The sequence below is a fragment of the Rhodamnia argentea genome, chromosome 6 (assembly GCF_020921035.1).
Source record: "Rhodamnia argentea isolate NSW1041297 chromosome 6, ASM2092103v1, whole genome shotgun sequence".
Lineage (NCBI taxonomy): Eukaryota > Viridiplantae > Streptophyta > Magnoliopsida > Myrtales > Myrtaceae > Rhodamnia > Rhodamnia argentea.
In genome coordinates, this window is record NC_063155.1 from 13,040,571 (window position 1) to 13,064,575 (window position 24,005).

General features: G+C 38.4%; 1 protein-coding gene and 1 non-coding gene across 2 annotated transcripts; both read right to left on the reverse strand.

Annotated features, from left to right (window-relative positions):
• Nucleotides 1–7,682: 7,682 nt before the first annotated feature.
• LOC115730324 (putative lysine-specific demethylase JMJ16) lies at nt 7,683–14,299 on the reverse strand. Its single transcript, XM_048280968.1, has 8 exons — nt 14,286–14,299; nt 13,872–14,108; nt 12,392–12,469; nt 11,760–12,251; nt 11,498–11,686; nt 11,104–11,238; nt 9,543–9,911; nt 7,683–8,739 (listed from the first exon to the last, which is right to left on the reverse strand). The coding sequence occupies exons 2-8, from the start codon at nt 14,106–14,108 to the stop codon at nt 7,912–7,914; spliced, it is 2,328 nt and encodes a 775-aa protein (XP_048136925.1). The 5' UTR covers nt 14,286–14,299; the 3' UTR covers nt 7,683–7,911.
• A 9,579-nt stretch (nt 14,300–23,878) lies between these two features.
• On the reverse strand, nt 23,879–23,968 carry LOC115727502. Its single transcript, XR_004013691.1, has one exon. It is a non-coding gene; the product is annotated as a small nucleolar RNA Z102/R77 (small nucleolar RNA).
• Nucleotides 23,969–24,005: the final 37 nt, after the last annotated feature.

Consider the following 24,005-nt stretch of genomic DNA (forward strand, 5'->3'; position numbering starts at 1 on the left):
AATCTGGAGCTAATCTTGAACATCGATCGTCCAAAATGTTGCCTCCAGCGCTAAATGCTTGTTCAACCGCAACCGATGAATAAAGGGTTGCTAAAACATGTCTTGCAATGAGAGTAAGAATTGGGAATTGGGTTTAATGCCTCTTCCACCAATCTAAAATTGTGAAATCTATCCTGCCTTTGGATTCACTAAACTCAAAAGAAATGGTTAAATATGTCTCTATTTCAAAAATATTTTCTATTACTCCTTTTTATATTTTTTGCCCATTCATCATAGTTTGTGCCCTCTACAAATTTTACCTAGGTTCTCGATTTGTACGTTACTAGGTTGAGAAGATCCACTATCACATTGATTATATTTACTACAAAATTCATTATATAATTTTACTATTACATTTTTAACCACTGTTTGTATAGCTCTAATATTTACCATTTCAATTAAATGGAAAATTTCATAATACATAGTCAAATAATCACCTAAACCATCTAATTTGATAGGCGGATCAAAAACAGAAGCAACCAAATAAATAAGAGGAATTTCGGTATAATAATATGGCCATTTTGTTCGCATTACTATAATAGTCTAATCTAATTGATCATCTTTTTCATTTTCTTAAAAAACACTAGCAATATTAATACACTCTATTAAAAATAAATGCGTGGTAGGATAATAAACACCAGATAAAGTATAAGTTGCATCATTAAAAGCTTTTAAAAAATCTAATTGTTTTTTTTTCTTTTGCAAATATTCCACTCTAGTGGGTATAAATTAATTTGAGAAACATTATCCAAAATAAATGCACATAATAAATCTTTATATGCAAAAGATTGATTAAGCAACTCGATGAAGAATTTCAATGAGTTGGAGCATCTCTTGAAAACTTTTTTCCTTTTCTTCTATGCATTTTACAAAACATGCCCCATTCTTTCACAATATGGGGATGTTTCCATAAAAATTGAATTGCTATTTTTATTGGGTTGAGAAAAACATCAAGAGTTTTTAAACCATCTTGCACACATAAATTTAAAATGGCAAGTATATCTAATGTGAAAAAATTATCTATCAAAAGCGGGTTTACAAATCTTTTCTAACTTGGGAATTGAAGCGGTATTTGCCGCAACATTATCAAAATCAACTGAAAAAATTTATTAAACAAATAATATTCTTCTAAAACTTGCCTAATTATTTTATAAATATTATTTTCCATATGCCTATCATTAAAAACTTTAAATACAATAACTCTTTTTTGAATGTTCCAATCATCATCTATCCAATAACACGTAACACCCATATAAAAATGAGTTTGCCAAGGATCACTCCAAATATCTCTACCTAAATACACACGTCCATTAAAATTCATACAAAAGTTTTATAAATCTTTTTTTCCTCTTTTATAAAAATCAAAAACTTGGCATTTAAGTATATTTTTCGAAACAGGTTTTGCTTGTGGAGTACATGTAATTTGTATAAAATGATTAAAATAAAAATTTCACCAAAATTAAATGATAAACGTTCAACGGCAATACATCTAGCTAATTCTTCTTTTCATTATAATGAAATAAAGGAGGAGTGTTAGGATTAGCGTACCCGGAAATTTGTTGTTGCCTGATGTTAATTCTTGCTTCGGTTGGATGTTTCGCCCTAAGATGCCGTTTCAATGTTCCATAGCCTTGTTCACCTGTATATTTGTATGTTGCCCCACAATGTTTACAAGTTACCTCATACTTTTTAAGCCTAAATCAAATCTTTCCTTCTTTGTGAAGTGCTCCCATATGTCGGATGTAACCTCCCATTTCGGCGCCTTTGTTGTTGACATTTCTTCCATACCAATAGGAGGATGAATACTTTCTTGCGTTGGGACGTGCTTCATATTGGGAATAATGTTGATATTATCAACATTGAATCCCCAATCTGTAAAATCACGAGGATCATGAGAATAATTAGATTCCCACATCTTGTTCTTTCATATGTCACTAGTTCTGCTTCCACTTGCCCTTTTTTGAGAGAATTGAGCGAAAAATGGATTCAGAAAATTGAGAGAATTGAGCTAATTGAGAGAATTGAGAGAATTTGAGAGAAATTGTGAGAAAAAATGAAAGATGGAAAGGGGTATTTATAATAGTTAGATAGAATTTATAAATTAAATAAGAAAGAAAAAAAAAGGAGGGGAGGAGGAAGTATGACCGTTACCGTTGCAAGACAACGGTTACAATTTGGGGAAAGAGCCACGGTTCTTTCCCCTTTTTTATTTTATTTTTATTTTTTTTGGTATTGTATCGGCTAGTTTGCCGGTTCAATGAAATGGGGACCCGTAACCGGCCCCTATGGCATGGGTCGGTTCCAATTTGGAATCGGCAGGCCCGGTCAATGAACCGATTACGGGTTTGACCCAGGTTGGTTCCGGGCCCAAACCGGCCCGTGGCCTCCTCTAGCCACCAGCCTCCCCTCGGCTCTCCTCCTCGCTTGCCTTCCCTCGTCTCGCCACCTCAACTCGCCTCCTTCAAGCTCTCTAGCGTTTGCCGCTCGATCTCGCTCGCTGCCGACTACTCGATTGTGGTGTTGTATGTCCGCTCTGCTGCACACAAAACCAAGTAATTTCTTGGTTTTTTTGTTCACATTTCCTTTTGTACTAGTTGTGGGCCTAGGATATGAGGCTGAGTGTGGTGTTGTGGTGTTTTGGATCTTGGGCTTTTCGGTTATAGTGATCAATGGAAATGTCACAATTGGACAAGTCTACTTTGTCAGTCAATTCTCTAAGCTTAAGTTTTTCATTTATTGTTAAATGTTGAATTTAATAATGAAATGTGGATTGTGAATTGTTTATTTTTTTTCTCCAAGATTTATAGATTATTGGAATGAAATGTAATTGATTTTTCCAATTCGAAATGTTGATATTAACAAATGGTGAATTATTGTTTTTAGTGTAAATTCATTATAGAGTTTTTTTATTTATTTATTTATTTATAGAATCATAAAGATGAAAATTTATCATGCATATATAAAAAAAATTATATTTAATATACTACGTATCCCAACATGTCGGAATTCTCTATTTTTTTTTTTATAAATCACTTATCGGCATGTTGTGTCGTGTGCGTGCTACATAGGTGATAATGCCGATAAAACGATTCCTTCGAGGATTACGTACCTCATGGCAATCCAAAGCTTCTGGCTTCGGAGGAATAAGATGCTTAAAGCTTCTTCCATGTCATATCTCGAATCCATCAAGAATGGGGGAAATGACATGGCCGGCCTTCCGTACTAAAGTTGAAGCCTCAAACCGAACAAAATCCCAACGCTCAAAAGTCCCCATTGTATCACTCTCGCTCAATTGGCTGCTAACTGGGAAGCTTGGAAAAATTAGAATAAAAGGAGGGGTGAGCAACTACAGCTCGGTGAGTAGCACGTATATCTTCTAAGCATATCGAGCACCCACAATGCATATTTATAAACTATAATGAAACTCAATATCCCGATTCATTATATGAGTATGACTCCGAATATAAATTATTCACTTCCAACAAATATTTGTACACATGTGATCAAAATGAACAATGAATTACACAATAAAGAAAGTGGTCACGTGAGTGGTAAAATACTATAGTACTCATTATACTCGGATACCGCAGTTCGTATACATACAAGGCTAAATACATGTTATATCTTTCCACAAAACTATATACATACTAGAAATTCTCAATATAGCATATGTACTAGGTCAAAAACATGTTTTTATCTTTACAACAAACTAATTTCCTCAATAATATCAACACAAAATATCAATGGTTTATTCCATTGATTAATCTCATATATAATCGCACTTTGATGGTCCATTTTATTGACTAATCTAAAAAACACATGTCAATGGTCCATTCCATTGATCAATCTCATCAAAAACACATGTCAATGATCTATCCATTAACCAATCTCGTGCTCAAGAATCCAACCATGGTCATGCATAATGCCCGTGACAAAAGGCTACCAAGATTCCTCCTTTGGTAAGGCCTCTACTTATAATGCTGATGGCTCGGCCCACAAGGATATATCCTAAAATCGATATCCATACCCGCAAACCCTTCAATGGGTTCACAGCAATATTGAGCACCAACAAACTAACAACAACATCCTCCAAAATCATAAAGCCAAAGCAAATGTATATCATCAATTGGGTTCACAAACCAAGACTCATAATCCTTCCATAAACATAACTCATCCACTAGAAATACTTACGATAAAGCATTTCTCAAATCATTTTATAGAATCAGTCATATAATCTACCATAACGTTTTTCTTTCTTTTCACAAAACATTTCTCAAATCATCTTAGAACTCATTCCACAAACTAGTCCGCAAAGCGGTACACACACACACACACACACACACATATATATATATATATATATATTTCCTCGTAATATGTTGCATAACACATTTTCTAAAACATTCATAAATAGCCAAGTAGTAAATGCTCAATCCATATTTCTATGCAACAAAAATGCTACTTTATAACTCATAATTTATGTAATCCATATTGCTTTTGAAATATGAGTTTACAAACTCAAAGAAGAGATAGCACCATTCACTTGACACTTGATGGCGGTAAGTACATCACAAGTGCCACAACTTTTGTACGGCACTCACTTGAGTGCCGTAGCTTTCAAAAATCGATCACTTGAGTGTTACTCGCGGCAAAAATCATTCACTTAAATGCCACTTGTGGTAAATCGTCCGACGTGGACTTTTTATTATTATTTTATTTATTTTTTAATGACATGTGGATTTTTTTAAATTTTTTAAATATTTTTTGGAATTTTTTCTTATTTATTATTTATTATCATATTTTTGTTTTTTTTGGTTTTTTTGTTTAGGCCTTTTTCCCCTAGGCCGGTGAGGGTCATCGGAGACCCTCGCAGGCCACCATAAGGCGGCCTAGGGGCTGGGGCCGCCTTGCCCTGAGCCGGCGGGGCCGCGACAGCCATGGGTGATAACTATTGCGACCTCGCCGATCGTAGGCGAGGGCGCAAAGCCCCAGCTAGATCCGGGCGAGAGCCCCGTAACCCCGCCGGCCACTAGCAAGGGGGCCCTCGCGATGGCCATCATGGCCTCGGTGGCCGCCGGCGAGGGCCCTTGCCCGGATCCGGCGAGGGCCTTCACGCCCTTGCCTGCTGTCATCAAGGCCGCAACTATCATCACCCAAGGCCGTCATGGCCTAGCCGGCCCAGGGTGAGCTAGCCCCAACCCCTAGGCTGCTCGGTGGTGGCCGGCGAGGGTCACCAATGGCCCTCGCTGGCTAAAGGCGGAAAAACAGTAAAGAAACAGCAAAGTAACTCTAATTCACAATTTTCACAATTTTCGTGAACTCTTAAAGCTCAACAACTCAAAAATCAAATTTCGTAACTCTAATTTCACCAAACTTTGAATTGGAGCCCTGAAAACTTTACCAATTGGGAGAATGAGGGTGCAGAACCTTACCATGCGTTATGATCGAAACAAATCTAGCTTGGCAAGATCCCCATGGCGTGTAGTCCTCTCCTTTCTCCTTCCCTTCTTCCTATCTCTTCTTATTTTTTTCCCTTTTCTTTTCCGTCTTTCCTGTTTTCGTGCGACTCTCGGGCTCTTTATTGAGCTGAAGCTCCACTGTTCCCTTTTCTTTTTATTTGACCGAGACTTTTTTTTTTTTTTTTTTTTTAACCATTTGACCTTTGACTTGGTTAGACTCCGGAATATTACATTCCAGGCTGCAGGTTTTGTCGCCATCACGGACAGGAAGAAAAGAAGAAGAAGACGACCTCAGCAGTTACAGTACCGGTTGTAAGAAACCGCCTTCTGACCGTCGCGAATCGAATGTGGATGGTACCGTTGATGAAGATCGTGGAAGAGCTGGAAGTGGTGGTGCGATCTGCGATTGCCGCAGAAACTGGGTTTAGGGGGTCAAGCTTCTACGGCCCTTGCAGATGCTTCTGCGCCGAGGGATGGATTTAGAATTGCCTTAAGATTGTAATACAAGTTTGCTTCAGATAGAAACTGACTCGATTGTTCTCGCAATGTCCTGGAAGAATATCACTCGTCCCATGATCTTAAATATCCGAGTAGAACACAGCTTGAATTCTTAGGACACCGTAAGCCTAATTTAGGAAAGGTCCCCACATACGTGACCGCGGTTAAATGAGATTCCTAAGGATCAGATTGGAATCTTACACACATGCATACACTAAAAAAATATGTCTGGACGTGAAGCGGTTAAATATAATAGAGATCCTCTTTCTCGTTCTTGTCACGCTTAATAGATGGAAGCACCAGAGTTTCGGTTATCTTGCAATTTTCATGCAAGTTCTTTAGCATATTTCTCTTGATAAGTCATGAGTGTGTCACTTGAAGTTTGTTTCACGTGTAATACTAAAAGGAAATTCAGCTCACCCATGATGCTTATTTCAAATGCTGTCCGCATGACTTTGGCAAATTCCTTGCACATTTGTTGATTAGATGATTCAAAAGCAAAAGATTTCGTCTGCATAAACTTGAATAAATAAAATATCTTTACCTTTTTGTGAAGAAATAGAGCTGTATTAACTTTACCCTTTTTAAATCACTTATCAATTAGGAATTTGCCAAGTCAAAGTGTACCAAGCTCTTGGAGCTTGCTTGTCCATATAGAACCTTTTGATGATATACGTGTTTGCTTCTACCAAGATCTTCAAAACCTGGATGCTGCTCTACATACAATCTTTTCTTGATGCACCTATACAAGAATTCATTCTTTATATGCATTTGATATATTGTGAGTCATAGTAACGAGCATAGACAAGTAATAATCTGAAACATTTGGGTTTGACTTGTATTGCCAAAATCCCTTGGTAGGTTAGAATTAGGAGTGTTAATGATTCGGACTCTAGTGATACCCGATTCAAACCGAAACATTTGAGTATGTTTATCTTTCGACCTGAACCAAATCTGACCAGAACCGCAAATACGGTTTGGTCCTTATGTTATGTATATGACAAAACAAAAAAAAAAAAAAAACAGTTAATCCAACCTATCGTATACTTCGATCGATCATCACAAAATAGGCAAGAATCGAAAGACTTCACACATAAGCAACAACTAACCATGCACAAATCAACATCGAAGCCTCTTCAGCATCACAAGGCCCTAAACTCGCAGATTTCACACGAATTCCGACAAATTTCCTTCCCTTTTTCTCATACGCTCCCTCGGAAATTTCACTTCCTTCATAGCTCGGGCTTGGGCTCTGCATAGTTTGATGGAGAGAACGTATTGCCAGGAACAAGTCCCAACTCGCAGTTGTCTTTTTGTCGTTTAGATTGGCTCTGTTTCTCATTTTCAAGCATGTGAGGAAATGAGAAAGGTGTGGAAACTTTACATGTTTCGATTGGGTTGGGGTCTTTCGGGTTGTGACCCGAACCAAAACCACAACAATATTCGAATGACTGTCATTACCTTGCAACTTTCAGTTTGGGTCGAGTCGGTTCGGGCTTTTTCTTTTTTTTACAACCCTTGCGGGTATAGCCTTTCTTGGCATGAACTTCCTCAATCTTGATCACATCCAGAATTCCTGTGGGCGAATACCACAATCCAAGTATGATATCAACCTATTCTTCCAAAAAAGAAGAGTATGATATCAACCTTACATTTTGATGAACAGTGGACGTTACCAGAAATTCAGAATACACAATTAAATGTGGGATTATAAAGCATGAGTATTCCAGACAAACGAAGAAAAATGTAAGGCATAAGCATTCTTCAGGGATTATGGGGTGAAAATAAAAAACTTCAGAACAAAAAGCCTTGAGCATTCTATAATTACAGATTCGTACTTAGTCGCTGACTATAAACAAGATTAGCAGAAACATTTCTTACTAGACTTCGTTTGGCATGATCTACCAAAGATGTGTTAGTCATTGTCATCATCACTTAGCACAATGACATTGGGTGGTGAACAAGATTTAGCATCCTTTGCCATTAATTTCCCATGTGCTGGTCTGCCAAAAGAAGGTGATTTCTTCACAGTTGAAGTGGGACTGTCAACAATGCTTTGTTTGGTGGATGCCATCTCATTATTTGATTCTGCAGCTTTTACCACAGAATGGGATACAAAATTAGTTATCTCCACTTCAGAGTCTGAGGAGACTGATGCACTTTCAGATAGAACACCGATAATATGTCTGTGAGAATGCGATGAGCTTTCTGCTTTCCCAGGATCATTGTTTACTTCACCCCTCAATCCATCAGAAGACATATTTTTAATCAAACGTTCCTTCAGTTCAGCCTTGATGTGAGCTCCAGAGGTGATGCTTGCACTTGTGCTAACCTTTTGTCCCGAATCAGTTGGTTCAGCATCTGAGGTGGACTTGCTTGCAAGAACAGAATTCGCCGGTAGATCTTCAGTGGAAGACTTAAAATCAAGCCCAAAAACTTTGGCCCATTCGTACACGGCACTGAGATTCCCTTCCAAAGCTTCAACAAGGAGGTTCAGCTCACTAACTTCATAGCGGAACAGGAAAACTTTATCGGTCCAAGCACAAGAGCAAATTTGTGTAGCATGATCTAGACATGAATATTTGTCCCTCGAACATTTGCAGAAAACTGCAGAAAGATGCAAATCGAAGTGACATATGCTGCATTCTCTCTTACTAGAAGCATCAAAGTTCTGGCCCATTTTCTTTGACTGTGAAGAGTTGCAAAGATATTGTCTCCTTAGACTCTCCCATTTAATTCGTGACTAGGGAAAAGAAAGAAAAAGATAAATTAAAAGCTGATAAGCAAAATCAAAAGCACATTGTCTTTGCTAAAAAATAAATCAAGTGCACCATAGAAGTTAAGACAAAAGGAGTTGGTTACTTCCTAGACAAACAAATGCCCACACAACCCTTGAGAATTAATAATTTTTACATTCCACAGGTAGCTCTTAATTCTTGGTATGTGATGTTTTCTTCCAAGTTGACCTGTGTTCCTAATTCTTGGTAGGTAATTTTCTAATTTCAGTTGACTTCCCACGGTGCTATTAGCGCAATCTCAGGTAGTAAAGACTCCAGAGTAATGGCCCCATTAGCATTGGAGTGGCCCCATTAGCATTGTCTTCAATATTCCTCCTCATTCATAATACTTTCAAATAAGCTGGATATGCTTCAGTTTTGACGAAAAGCATCGAAGAGTATTTAGTGCTATTGAAATATTTTTTATTAGTTGAATAAGTTCAAGGTATTGTACTTAGAAATTTAGGTATGAAGTAGATTGTCTCTCTGTGTTTTTATATACAGAGCATCTATGCAATCGTAAACTATGCTAGTGGAATAAAGATATTGCCTTTTGGGTTTTGTCTTTCCCTCCCTCTTGTGATCCCCTAAATTTTCTTTATAGTCCACTTCCCTTATACAAGAGGGGTTGAACCACTCATTATTAGGAATTCGTACGAAGAATGATAACTTCTGGTCCATATCACAATCCATTTATTACATAATAATCAAGGCTAGCATAGTGAAATGAACCTTCAGACTTATGTAGCAACAATTCCAGTAACTATACCTTGAGTGCTTTGACAAGGATCCCATCTTTTCCACATGCATGTTTCCACCTCAAGTTATCTGCAGTCTCCTTTTTCAACAGTAAAAGCTCCCATTGTGCCCTCAAAGCTTCCCTAGCTCCTCCAAGCAACAGTTTATCATGGGAAATCATTGTCTTTCTCCTTTTCTCATGATAAAGTTCAACAACATTCTGTCCATGAGATAACCAATCAAAGGGAGCAACATTAACGAATTCCACACAGTTAAATCCACAGGCAAATCCTGATTTATATGCCCCCGGAAAAATAACAACAAACTCTCCTGGATTCTGAACACAACGGTAGACAGGTATACCCTGGCTTTTCAGCGTTGATGGGGATAAATGAGAAAACTGCATCCAATATTACAAATTTACACATCAATCAAACACTTTGTTAGGTTGTAGGATTGTAACTACACACATCTCTCCAACGTAGAACCAACATTTTGAAGAATGAAAGAAATGTTAAAGAAAATAGCAAAATATTCACTCTAACTTCCCACAAGCATAATTAGGATAAAAACTTTAACACCACAAAATGTTTTCCGAGAGTCACTTCACTATTTTTGTGAAGTTCTTTACAATTTCATGACAATATCAAAACGAGCAGCACATGAAATTTTTAATTGATAAGTCATTGTTCTGATGCTAAAAGGTTTTCAGAGTAGATGAAAGCATGTCACAACATTGAGAGAACATACATAGCGCAAAAGAAGTGGATGTGGAGGACTTAAAAAATAGATCAAAAAATAATAGCAAGATTCAAAAATCAAGAGAGCTTAAAACTCTTGAAGAGTAGATGAGATCTTCAACCCGATTTTGATGAACTGGTAAAAATATAGGAGCTAAGCAATCTTATTACAGTTGCTCATTCATAGGCGAAACTTTAGCCAAAAAGTCGAGAGGTATTGGGTGGAAATAGAACCACAGTATCTACAATATTAAGTACACAGTTACTTCCATAATAGGTCATTCAACTTTAGGTCACCGTGGAATTCAATTGCATGGCAGCAATCATCTTATTTTGCTCATTCAGAGGCAAAAGTTTAGCCAAAAAGTCAAGAGGTATTGGCCGGTGGTGGAAAGAGAAGAACAGTATCTACAATACAAATACCCAGTAACTTCCATGATAGGGCATTCAACTTCAGGTCATTTTTTCTTGTCACCATGGAATTCAATTGTAGGGCAGCGATCATCACCATACATTCGAAAATCATTGAATCGTCACCAATCTGTTGTGTAAGATAGCGATCACCACTCTTTGTGTTTTTTTTTTTTTTTAAAGTTATCTTTTTTAGGTATGAGGCAGATGAAGCGCCATTTGACAACAACAGCAGCACCACATATTGTCTACAAAGAAAATATCTGTAGGTGGACATGTCAGCATTTAGCTGGAAACTAAACCAAAGAGAGACCTAAGGGCATCAATTGAAAATCATTTCGATATTTATATTCACTGGACAGCGATATTAGTGACCCCAGTGATACTGGTTACCAAACATACGAAATAACCACCAATTTATAATACTTATTAGGTACTTACCATGTTCAACTCATGCCGATACTTCTCAACGACAGCTTCAAACTTAACACGATATCTGCCCGGGATGCAGTACCAAATTGTGCGAGCACCAATATGCGAATAGCATACCGAATATAAGCAGTGTGCTTCACAATTCTGCTTCCAACATTAGCAGCGAAGTCAGGCCATAAACAAATCATTAAAGAAATGGATAAATTAGCATGAAAGAGGAGTCAACAATAAGATTAGCTGAGAAAAAAACGTGCAAAACCAAGCAACACAAACCAAGAAAGCAATACCTATGACTAGAAAAATCCATATAAGTTTAGAAGCTATAATATAACTAAACAAGTATTGCATAAGCAAGAATGAACAAAAATGAATTAACATGCACTAAGATACTTTAAAATCTTACCCAGAGACGTGTTGCAAAGCACATACCCACATGTAGCTTAGGTGCCAAAATACTACATGTACTGAAGCTCTCGAAAGAAAGAAGTGAACCAGAGAGCCTTGGTAAATCATTCAGATTCCACCCTGAATTAAATGTAGAAGAGAATCCACTGCCAAAAGTTCTAGAATCCAAATCATCGCTGCATAACACCTACAAGAGCATAAGAGACCAGTTTGTGGCAAGCGAAACAAATAAGTTAACAGAATCACCATCTCCCCTTTACCTCAATTTCATCAGTAGGATTCTCACAGATCCGTCTATATTCACGCTCAATATTCTGCACACTATCATCTGACTTCACATTATAATCTTTTTTCAAGAAATAGTTTTCCTGAAAATCATCGGCATATTTCTTGAAGGTTTCAAGAGTATATTCTGGACCACGTTCCCAGTGAATGCCTTCAAGACCAAGGCACCCATCTTCACAAAGGTAAAAGTTGCATTTTTTCTGGACCCCATCATCAGAGGCCAATGTCAAGATATTTTGGTTTTTACAGTCTGCACTTCCATTACATTTAATTGTTTCCCTTAGCAAACAGGTATTTAGCAAATCAATTCGTTGCATTTGAGTCCTGAATGTTGCACTTCCCCATATGTTTTCCTCAGTTAATTGGCACGAAGGCTTCCAAGAGGGGGGAGGAACAACACGACAGATGCCATACGCTTCTGCTCTCTGGCGTAAGCTTGTCAGGTACTCAAGGGGGTCACCGAATTCCTGGCAATCAAATTCCAAAAAATCTAAATTGGCCTGAATTTCACATTGGGTTAAACAGGGGAACCTAGTGGTCCCCTAGACTATAATTGTTTACACAGACATTTCCTGTAATCAACCTAGAAGTTTATTATAAGGATTACCTTATCAGTTGGTTGAAAAACAGGAGTATCCTCAAGGATACAAGTTATTGCATTTTCAGAATTCCCTCCCGCTTGTACCTGTTCTAGAAAAGCAAGACAGGAAACTAAACTAGTTTCAGACTCTCCAAGTCAACTAGTGCAAAGTAAGCAAACATGCAGAAAAATAGCCAAACTCGTAAATGCATTCAATTGAAGAAACTAAAGGGTGAGATGAAAAGAATATGAAGACAGAAATCCATTGTTCTCAGAAGAAAACACCAAGCGAATTAGAGGGAATTTTTCTATCTGCGTGATTGAATTCGAATGTGCATCGACTCCCGAAAAGATCCACAACCTAGCATCATATCAACTTCTCTAGAGTCTGGCCTATTGAAAAGTCAATATTCAAATTTGAATGGTAACACTTTACTTGAAAATCACCTTCTGAGAGAAAGCAAACAGGTTCAAATATTCAGCGGCCTTAACTTCAAATGGAAGTCAGTAAACATCCAGAATCTGAAACCTGTAACAGATTACAGGTTTCCAAGAATGAAAAAGAACCAGCCAGAGCAAAGGCCTCAAGGCTGGTGCTACAGTTTCCTCATTTGAACCACACAAGTAGTGAACCTCTAGATTCACGTTGATCAAAATTACATGACAATTCATAGTCCATGAGGTTTTACAGTAGCTTATTCAGGTAAAATAGCAACAAGACAGCTTTACGGCAACCTTGCTTCATCGAGATATATGTGAACAACTTCTTTCCACACCAAGTACCTCTACTATTTTGAGACCAGTATAATTAGTCAAAGGTGAATGGTATGATGCCTCAACCGAAAGAAAGTCCTTGTTGGTTCACTTCGGAAATGGCTGATATACCATACTTCTATTTGGCAACATTTTTATATTACGAACAAGATTACTAAAGAAATAAGGTTTCAAAAAGCCCCGGAATCCCATTACCTAGCCAACGGAGGTAATCAAATTATTTTTCCCAACTTATCATCTATGTCACTTCTTCTGCCTCAGCAAATGAGCTCTTTCCGAGTTTCCATCATTGCTCATGCCCTCATTATGAGGGAAATCTCTCTCTCTCTCTCTCTCTCTCTCTCTCTCTCCTATCAAAAAAGAGAAATACACACTGACGCGCACGACATCCCAGAGAGGCTTACTTGCACGGCAAATTCTGCATATCAAGACGGCTAATTTGTTGTAATCACAGTAGTGTTCTGCGATTGCATCATCTACAGCCAGATACATACAAATTTATGTTGGGGAAGCCATTCCACTTTACTTGAATGTTACGCCAAGTACGAGTAGGCAATGACATGCTAAACTTACTTGAGCATTGCACTCCAGGTGCTTGACAAAATGTTCCAGTGGTCTACGAAAGTAAAACAGACTACAATGCGAAGGGGATCCGACCACGTGAAATGCGATTGCCCTATCCACACCCCGTTCCATTCCGAGCACAAGGCCTAAGGGGCAAACGAAAAGTTACCGCATCCGCATCGCGCTTTGCCGAGTCGGAATCTGATGCGCTGTAACCGGCTCCGCTTTCGCGGTGAAGCACCCAAGGCCTGCGATCGACGGAGAAGTCTGCGACGGCAGGCTCAGCATTCGCCTCTTCGACTCTCTTGAGAATGAAGGAGGTGAGAGACGCGAAACCCGGCGGAACGGACGGGTCCTTCGTTGTCCCTTCCTCTGCCACTTCGGGTTTCGGACGTTTCGTTCCCATCTGCCATTGATGCGGATCTCAATCTCAGACCCACAAGGAAAAAAAAACCAAAATTCACCACACGAACCAGCACAAATTCGCGAACTAGCTAAAATGTGTACTCAAAAACTTGAAAACAGTACAGACAGGAGCACAGCTCGCGATTACGAGCTTCCAAATGATGAAAGTGTGACATACCGCGAGTCCAGAGGCTTCCCCTGCCTGCTGGAGAAAGGGAGACTCTCAAAAGAAAAGTAGCAAAAAGAAGGCGCTAACGGAAATCACGGAGACGCCCCCGTTACCGTAACGGAAATGACGTGAAGTTCGCTATATGTATAAATAAATATATATATATATATATATATATTTTGTCAGACGCGAAAAATAATTTGAAAATTATTTTTTTTTTAAATTCGATAATAATTAATTAGTTAATGAATAATATTTTTATCATCGATAATGAAAATATTTTGAGTTCATTTATTTTTATAAGCAGTATAAGTGATCATTATATGAAAAATATTTTTCGAATCTATTATTTTTTTCACGAAACAAACGGAACCTAACTTTCTAAGTTTTGCATAAAATTAGAATTAATCCTAAACTAGATCAAGATCAATTCCTCACGTAATCAAGTGCAAACAATTTTATGTGTGAATCATTCATTTAGATTTGATCACGTCTTACTTGATTCACCAGGTTGGCGCAATTATATTATGAGTTGAGATTTTTTTTTTCTTCCTATTTGGAAGGATTTTCTCGTCATCAAAGGAAAACAAAAATCGAGAGGAGAGGGAAGATTGCATGGGCTAGGAAAAAGCACAACTGATATGTGGTTATAAGTAGAAAATGAAAAAGAAATAGAAGAACACCCCTTTCGAATTTTGCGATGGGTGCTCCATTTTAGGAAACTTGCGGTAGCCAGAGAAAGCGATCGCAGGAGCGGTCCTCATTATGTCTAAAGTGTCCAATGTGACAACCTGAAAATTTGAGTTGCTTGTTCACAAATATTATTGGACAATTATAAAGCGAAAATGAGACAAGGAATATTTTTGGATAATTATGGGCTGAAAATAAGGCGACAAGCCGACATGGTATAATTTATTTTGGACACGGTAAGGCTGAATACATGTGAAATTGGGACCGAGCAAGTACACGGGGACGAGGTGACAACGTGGGGGCTACATGGCCAAATTTGGTGGGGGCGGGTAAGGCGATTGGCCACGTGTCATCGCCCGACACATAGCAACCGCAGGTCACAACTTTCAACTATTTAAAATAGAAACAGGTCGGTGCTTGACTGTTTATGATCATTTGGCATGAAATTTGAAATTCGGCCAATGTAAGCACGATAAAGCGATCAAGCACAATAAAGCGACTGTACGATAAATCGGAAGCCGTTGTCAAGGTCTCGACTCTAAGCATGACACGTCATAAGCTAACTCTACTGTAAGTAGCCGATTAAGCACGACAAATCATAAGTCGTTGATTGTATGCTATTGACTACAAGCCGATTGGACTAAGGCGACTAAGCTATTACATATAGAAATTGATATCAGTTCATTCAGCGGCTTTTATTAGAAATCCTGTCGATACCCTGCCCGATCGCCGCCACATGCCACACGCCACACGCCGTCCACCGATCCGAGCCATATGCGGACCGCCCGTGACCCGCACCGCCCTAGCCGTCGTTGCCGTTGAAGTCGTGCACCGCCGTCCTTTGCCATTACCCATCGTCCGTTCATCATTTTGAAAATTGAGGGTATATATGGTAACGTTTACGTTCCTGGGAACATATTTGGAACAGAAACATTTTTTTGTGTTTCTGTTCCCGACTACGATTTTCGAGAACAGAAACACATTTGGCGAGTACAAAAAAAAAAAACACATTTTTCACCAAAAGGAATGATCTACAATCGGCGGCCGGCGGCAACGGGGGTCATGCGGCGGAGGCGGGCAGCGACCGGCGGCGGCAACCGGCGGCGGCGGCGGCGACCGCCGATGCCACCGCCTATTCTCGACTCGTGACGGGCGGCGGGGGCCGCTTCAACTCCTCGCCGACGATGGTGAGCGTTGATGGCTTACACAAGCTCGCCCTCAAGTTGTTTCTAAAAAGTGTTCCAAAACCCGGAAATAAGTTTTTTTTTTTTTCTCATTTTTGCTCCAAAAGTGTTTTTGTTTCTCAAAAGTGTTTTGGAACACTTTTGGAACAATTTTTTACCATACGCATTTCTGTTCCCAAAGTGTTATGGGAACACTTTATGAACGTAAACACTTTTTCTGAAGTGTTACCATACAAACCCTCCCGAATCCAAGCGAGTGGATTTCTAACCTTTATGGTTTGTTTGAATTGGCATTAGAATCATTCGTCAATAGTTTGAAAACTAGATTGTATTCTTGAAAATTTGCTTGATATGCTTGATTTACGCATCATTGGGTTTTTTGCAAAGAATACGATCATGGATACGAATGATTCATTCATTTTATAAAGCTTTTAAACACCGATGACAACAAGATTTCAATGTGTGTGCATGGCATGGCATTTCATGGTGAAACAAGTGAAACAATTGTCGTGAGGTTTATCCGACGTTATACCACCATGAGGTTTATCGGGCGATGCCCCGTGAGAGCTGGATGGAATTCGGGATGTCCTTTGACACTTTCCGTAGGTCGGGGATGCCTCCGCCCTTGTGAACTTGAGATGCCTCTAGAATGAGATACCAGGTGAGGTTTATCCCCGAGGACGGCACATCTGCATGAGGTTTATCTGCGAAGGAGCCGGAGACATTGCATATAAATTCACGAGATTTTGAAAAGAAACATGACTGGAAATGCACGAGATGTGTGCATTGAATTTATGAATTATTGAGATGGCATTCTGATTTCAATGCATACATTCCATTGTGTTAGACGTTCATTCGTGGGGCATTAGCTCACTGTTGTTAAATTGTGATTTCCCGGATACTAAGAATGCCACAAATTATTCATGCATCACTAGTTACGTGTTGTAGAGTCCCCCGGGAACGTATCTCATCCTGGGAGGATTATGTGGATATGGACCACTATGATGTGAAGTTAAGAAATTGAGTAGTACCCTAACAATCGAAGTAGGACTAATGTTTGCCCCAATCTTGTATTGTTTTGTAGCACTGTGTATGGTTGGTGAGGACGATGTATTTACGGGTCCTCTCCTGTTCGTAGAGGATGATGATGATGCTAGTGATGGGTAAGTAAGGAGAAGGAGTAGTTGTGGGAAACGTGATAGTTTGCTCATGTGTATAGCGGTGTCGTGGTTGTGAGCAGTTGATCATTTTTGGTTGTATATAGCTGTTGACTAGCTTGAATGGGTGTCTTTTGATTTCGCTTCCCAAATGTTTGATTATGATTGTAAACTAAATCAAACTCCTTGTAAATATATTTAATGAAACAAAGGGTTGACTTTTGTTGTATGTAATTTGGTTAGTGAACCAAGAATAGGCCATACCCTTGGATTAGGTATGCCTACTATTGGTGTTTGAAGTTTTATTATGCGCTTGTTATGTATAGTCGACTAATCGATTGAATAAAGCTTCTACATGTGCCAAATTTATTATGAAAGATTAAAACAGAGAACTTAAGTCTCAAGGCTATGACCTGTCCGGGACGTTACAGCCAAGCTTGGTATCAGAGTGGGATGCCTTTGGAGTGATAAGGTGCGCTCATGGGTGAAGTGTTTGGTAGGCACGTACGTTTAAAGTATATGTACATGTGATTATGATTGTTTGACCGGCAGTAACAAATGCTACTTATTCTTTTGGCAAGAGCGAATGCTACTTATTTTGATGACTAGAAATTGAAATTATTTCTCAGAGAAAGGTAACCCATTGAGTTCTACTGATCGTTATGCAGAAGAGTCGAAATTATGGTGAGACCAATTGAAACCCAAAGGATAACTAATGAGGCTGCATATAATGATCCTTGAGTGGAAGGAATTTTGCAAGCCCTCGATACTGTAGGAGACCTAATGCAAGAGCAAGCCCTACAAGCTACCGCAAATGCCGAGAAACATGGACGTTATATTCGGGAACTACTGGAAAGATTCTTGAAGTTGAACCAAGTTTGCTGGGTTAGGAAGACCAGACGAGACTGAAAAATGGGTTAAAGGTATGGAAAGAATCTTTAAAGTGTCGAACTACTGTGAGGCTAAAAAAGTTACTTTGGTTGAATACCAATTGGAGGAAAATATTTAACATTGGTGGGGAGCCATGAGGGCAACAATAGTTCCCCCCGATGTAGAAATTACTTGGAATATATTTTTGGAAGCATTTAATGGAAAATATTTCTTAGATGTTGCTCTTAAACATAAAATGGAAGAATTCATAAAGTAAGTTCAAGGAAGCATGTACGTGAACGAGTATGAGGCTAAGTTTTCGGAATTATCTAGGTATGCACCTAGATTGGTTGAGAATGGGAAAGACAATGCAAGATGATTCATTGATGGATTGAGGAATGATATCAAGAGCCAACTAGTACCTCTTGCTATAAGATATTATACTTCCCTATATGGACGAGCTTGATTGGTTAAGTAGGCATTAGCAAAAGAAGGGAAAGAAATAGAGTCATAGGATAGAATGAATTGTTATATTCCTCCAAATAATTTTCGGAATGACGGGAGACCCAACCGTTTTGGAATCGTTCATTTGTTCCATACAAAAGAAGTACTAATGTAGGGCCAAGAGCGAGGAACCTTGGACAATTTGGGGAATGGAGACCATACTCGAACCAATTTTGTCGTAATTGTGGTAAGGAACATGGGAATGCACCATGTCCAAGGTGGCAAAGATGTTATGAATGTGGACAAACAAGTCACAAGTGTCCAGACTGTCCCCTAAATGTCCAACTGCAAAGAAATAGTCAACCACAACAAATCTCAACTGCATCTTCTCAAGGGAGAATCAATCAACAACCACCAACTCAACAAGGGTTCATGCAGTTACCCAAGAAGAAGTAGAGATCTACGAGACAATAATTACATGTATGATCCCGCAAATAACTGCAAAGCCTATGCATTTTTTTATACGGGTGCAACACATTCATTTATTTCGTTAAGATTGGTATGGATGAGTAACTTAAGTACTAGATCTATGGAAGTACCTCTTAATGTTGTTACACCCTTGAAAGATGTTATCTTATCCATAATGATATGTGAGGATATCATAATAGAGATAACTAGACAAGAATTGACTGGAGATCTAGTGATCTTAGCTATGTATGATTTTGGTATCATCCTAGGTATGGATTGGTTTCATAGACAAAGAGCAAAGGTGGATTGTTATAGAAAGACAACACGGTCTAACCACAGGCTAATCTAGTTTTGAATTTATTGGAAATCATGCCAGTTGCACAAAAATATTGATATTGGTTTTAGAAGCCTATCAATTACTTTGGGCATAGATGTATGGGTTATTTGGCAGTTGTAAAGGACGAAGGAAAAGAAAGTGCGAAATTCAATGAGATACCCATTGTAAGAGAATTTCCCGATGTATTTTTAGATGAATTTTTTGGGATTATCTCTCAAGCATGAGATTGAATTTGTGATTGAACTAGCCCCGGGAACGGAACCAATCTCAAAAGCGCCATATAGAATGACATTGATAGAGCTAAAGGAATTAAAAGTTCAATTACAAGAATTGTTGGATAGAGGATTTATAAGACCAAGTGTATCACCATGGGGTGCACCGGTGTTATCCGTATATAATGGCATTGACAGAGCTAAAGGAATTAAAATCCTTCTCACTTTTGTGTGGACATACTTTAAAGCTCTCTCTATGCTCCCTTCTCCCTCTAGACCTCACCGGACGAAGAGCTCTCGGAACCCTACCCCCCCACCACCCCCCCTCTCTCTCTCTTAGCTTCTCACCTTTATCTGTTTGTGTCGTGCATCAACGAATGGCCTCCCCCTGTGTCGGACCCTTGAAGAGTCTTCTTATAGACTTGAGTTGATCTGTTTTAGCCTAAGAATCCCCGCAGAATATCACGCCCGATAATCCTCAACCCCCATGATTCGACCAGGTTGATATTCTTTTTGTTGGGATTTTGAACGTAAGAAAACCGCCCCTCCACATTCCTCGTGGTTATACCAAATTGCTTCTCATAATTCGTCCAAGTTCAGCACCCCACGTGGAAAGTTTTGACCATGTTGAATGATTAAAGAACCTTGCCGTATTTTCAATTTGTGAAGTTGAGAAACCACATTGCCTAAGTTCCTCTACGATCGGTCCAATTTAAATGCAAGTGCAATGTGAATATTTCATACGTAACTAAAAATGAGAATTTTTTTTATAGGGACTAAAGTTAGTCCCTAATTTTTATGCAAAAAAATTAAAATTAAAATTTAGGTGTCAACACCCTACCTAATCTTTTTTCTTTTATTTTGGGTTTGAGGATTGACGAATGTAAGGTTTGTCAAACATCATATTTACTACATTTGTTTTGATATTTTACTCTTGATCAAATTTATACTCTCGCTAATGATTTTTCATAGAAGAAGATGCATGGAACAACAAGGATAGTTGAAATACCTGGACCAATTGAAGAACCTACACGTGACGATGATGAAGAGCTTGCAAGCCCAGCTGAAGAACCAAGACAATGAGCTAGAAAGAGTGTAAGGATCATGAATCAAGTCAAAAAAGTCATCGAAAGAAAAAAAAATCTAGGGGGTGGTAGACATTGACTAAGTTGTTGATGCTGCTGCTATGTTATGTCTTTTTTTGTTGCTATTTCATATTTTTGGTGGGAGGTGAACCTTGAATGAAGGTGGAAAGCATGACTGATGGATGGTTTTTGCTTGTGAAGCATCAGTTGGCATGATTGATGGATATATTTGTTTGTGAATTATTAATTGAATGTCAATGGCAATGAAGGTTTTATCAATAGCTTATTTTTTTTTATTATTGTTTTGTTGTTCTGGACTGATGTGAGGTTGCTGGTGTTATGTCGCTAATGTGATGTTGATGGAGTTTTTGTCTATGCGGGTTGGGTTATACTTGCTCTAGGTAGCTGCTAGTGCATCTACGACTTCGAACAGCCCACCAACAGCACTTGCAACTGCCGCTGAAGTGCGAATTAAATTGGTTCATTAAGGGTTAAGGGCTCGAGTGGAGCAAAAGTGGGTTTGAGCGGCGGGATGATTGGAGCTCCAAGTTGTTGCTGCTATAGCAGGTTCGAATGGCACCGAATTGGTCATTATGTAACCATCACTAACACTAAAATGACCATTTTCACTAAAACTTGGCAATGAAGTGATTTTTTGACAAAAATTCGGCACTTAAATGATCACTTCAGTAAAAAATTGGCACTGAAATATTAAATTTTTAAGCACGATGGGCACTAAAGTGATTACCTTCAGCAAACCACTACTCTTTCATTTGACCAACGTTTGCAGCAAAAATTGCAGCAAATCAACAAATCACTAACAACTAACATCTCATTAAAAAACAAAGTAAAGGAAGTTAACAATGTACAACAACTAATCTCAATAAAACTTGAAAATATGCATACCCAATAAATTCCAACATCGATTTCAACTAAAAGTAGATAGCAAACTCTTTTTTCATACAACAATTAGGGAAACAATCAAACCAATTACACAACTATAAATTACCCTTCACAACTACATGTTTCATTCATCTTCAACTGTGGTAGACCGGGAAATCTATTCTCATCGGTCCCTTTACATTTGCTCATGAAATAAGCTACACAACAAAACAATAAGACAATCAACGCTCGAGAACAAATTTTTTCAATTTTCATGCTTGAAATTTCCTTCTTCAAATGGTTGGGCAAGACGCCTTATTTTTCAGCTTGCATTGACCGAACATCAACATCTTCCAACTCGTTCAGTAATGTAGGTAAAGGTTGATGTCGTCCTTCAAGAAGCTCCAATATCACTATAGTCGCTCGTTCGAAGAATTTCACATCGACCCATTTAAAATATTTGTATTTCAAGTTTTCTCTATACCGAGTGCATCTATTGAATAGTCTCTATAGATTTAACCGAGTTCAAGATATTCTTATTGAACTTGGTAACCACAATAACAATAACACTCACCTTCTTCGCTTTGAGAATAATGGAGGTTAAGGTTTGAGGCGCTATTGAAGTTGCTGGAGTTGATCGTGACGCCCTCCATTTTCAAGTTTGAGTTGTTATCTTTTTTTTTGGCAAACTGAAATTGTGGTTAGACTTTGAAAATGAGGATTTTCTTGAATCGACTAATTTAGGATTTGAGGCGCTGCTGAAGCCGTTCGCGACACCCTCCATCCACAAGTTTGAGCTGTGATTTCTTTGGGGGAACCGAAATTGGGGCTAGGTTTTGAAATTGGATATTTTTTTTTTATTGAAATCATTGATTAGGGTTCTTAATTGAATAACCATGTCCAAAACGACATCGTGAAAGCTTCAGCTGCTGACTAGACTTTTCGACGGCCACATGGACTTCATTTATTAATAAAACAAGGTCACGTCAGAATTCCGGCGGAGCAAAACGAAATTGTTATCGAAAATATTATTTTTCAAAAAACTTAGCGCTTAAGTGATCCGATTGAAACTTTTAGCACAAAAGTGATCTTCGTACGCAACTTTTGGCATCAATAGTGTCCAAATCGGACTTGGCACCAAAAATACTGTTTTTCAAAAAACTTAGTATTAAGTGATCCAATTGAAACTTTTTGGCAATGATCTTTGTACATAACTTTTGGTACCAACAGTATCCTTTTTCCCCTCGTTTGACATATTCATAAAGAATTAACCATCCTTCCTTTCCTTTTGGTAAAAAAACAATACTACTTGACAAATTAGAATTTAAATAGAAATCACCTTTCTAATTAGAAATGATCAATCTGGAAAAATCTTAATCTCTAGTAGGGCTAAGTATAACTGCTCCGTATCGAGCCGGCCATGCTCGCTTGAGCTCTCCTACCAATCAGTTTTGGGAAATCCTTATCACGAGACAAATCTTGTACAAGCCTGCCCCTTCGGATATTTGGTATTGTATGTAATTCCTTGGTAAAGATTTCATCTTGGCAAGGTAATATTTCATCTTTATTTATTTACTAAGATTTGTAGACACTGTAGCCAAAGTTCCACTTAGACCGTCTGGAAACCGAACAATACTGTACGGCCTAGAATCTTCAGTCAAGTAATCATTCAACACAAAATAATCTAATCAAAAGAGAGAATTAGTAGAAAAGCCAATGATTAGCATGGCAATGGAACATTTTAATATTTGAGCACCAGAGAATTAAGCTTGATAACAGCAAATTATCTTTTGCAGTTGCCAAATTTTAATATTTAGAACATATGTGTTCGAAAAAAAATTAATAATTTGCAAAATATATTTTTGTAAAAAATGTTGATTCAGTGAAAATGATTAGCCATAATAATTATTTCGAAAAGCATGTTTAAAATAATTAGCCTTAATTAAAACGATGCATTGATGTAATAATGTACATGCCATACTGGACAATGGACATGACATGTATATCCGCATAAAAATGAAACAGAAAAAATTCGAACAAATTAGTTTCGAAAAGGAAGTAAAACCTTCCAGGGCAACGGCCGCCGGCCGTAGCTTTCCGGCGAACGGTGGTGGCCGCATCCACCGCCCCGTGAAAGCGCACTTGGAAAAGCAAGCAACCAGATAATCAAATCTCCGCCATTCGAGTTGCAAATCTTTCCCAAAAACCAAAATAAAAAACATGAACTGGAAAAAATTGCAGGGAAGACGAGAGAGAAGGGAGACGAAGATGGAGAATGATCAGATAGAGCTAATACAAAGGTCGGACGCCATCATCCCGGCGAGTCAAACCAATAGGGAAACATCAAGATCATCACCTCATTCTCCACCAAATCCGAGCGACGCAAAAGTTAAAACCGAG

Bases quoted from the DNA above. Each gene is read 5' to 3' on its own strand.
- LOC115730324 (XM_048280968.1), bottom strand. From the start codon at position 14,108: ATGGGAACGAAACGTCCGAAACCCGAAGTGGCAGAGGAAGGGACAACG. The intron at 11,687-11,759 runs GTAAAGGGGAGA...ATGCTCTTGTAG, and splicing joins ATCCTACTGATGAAATTGAG to GTGTTATGCAGCGATGATTT. The intron at 9,912-11,103 runs GTAAGTACCTAA...TATTGGATGCAG, and splicing joins ATCGGCATGAGTTGAACATG to TTTTCTCATTTATCCCCATC.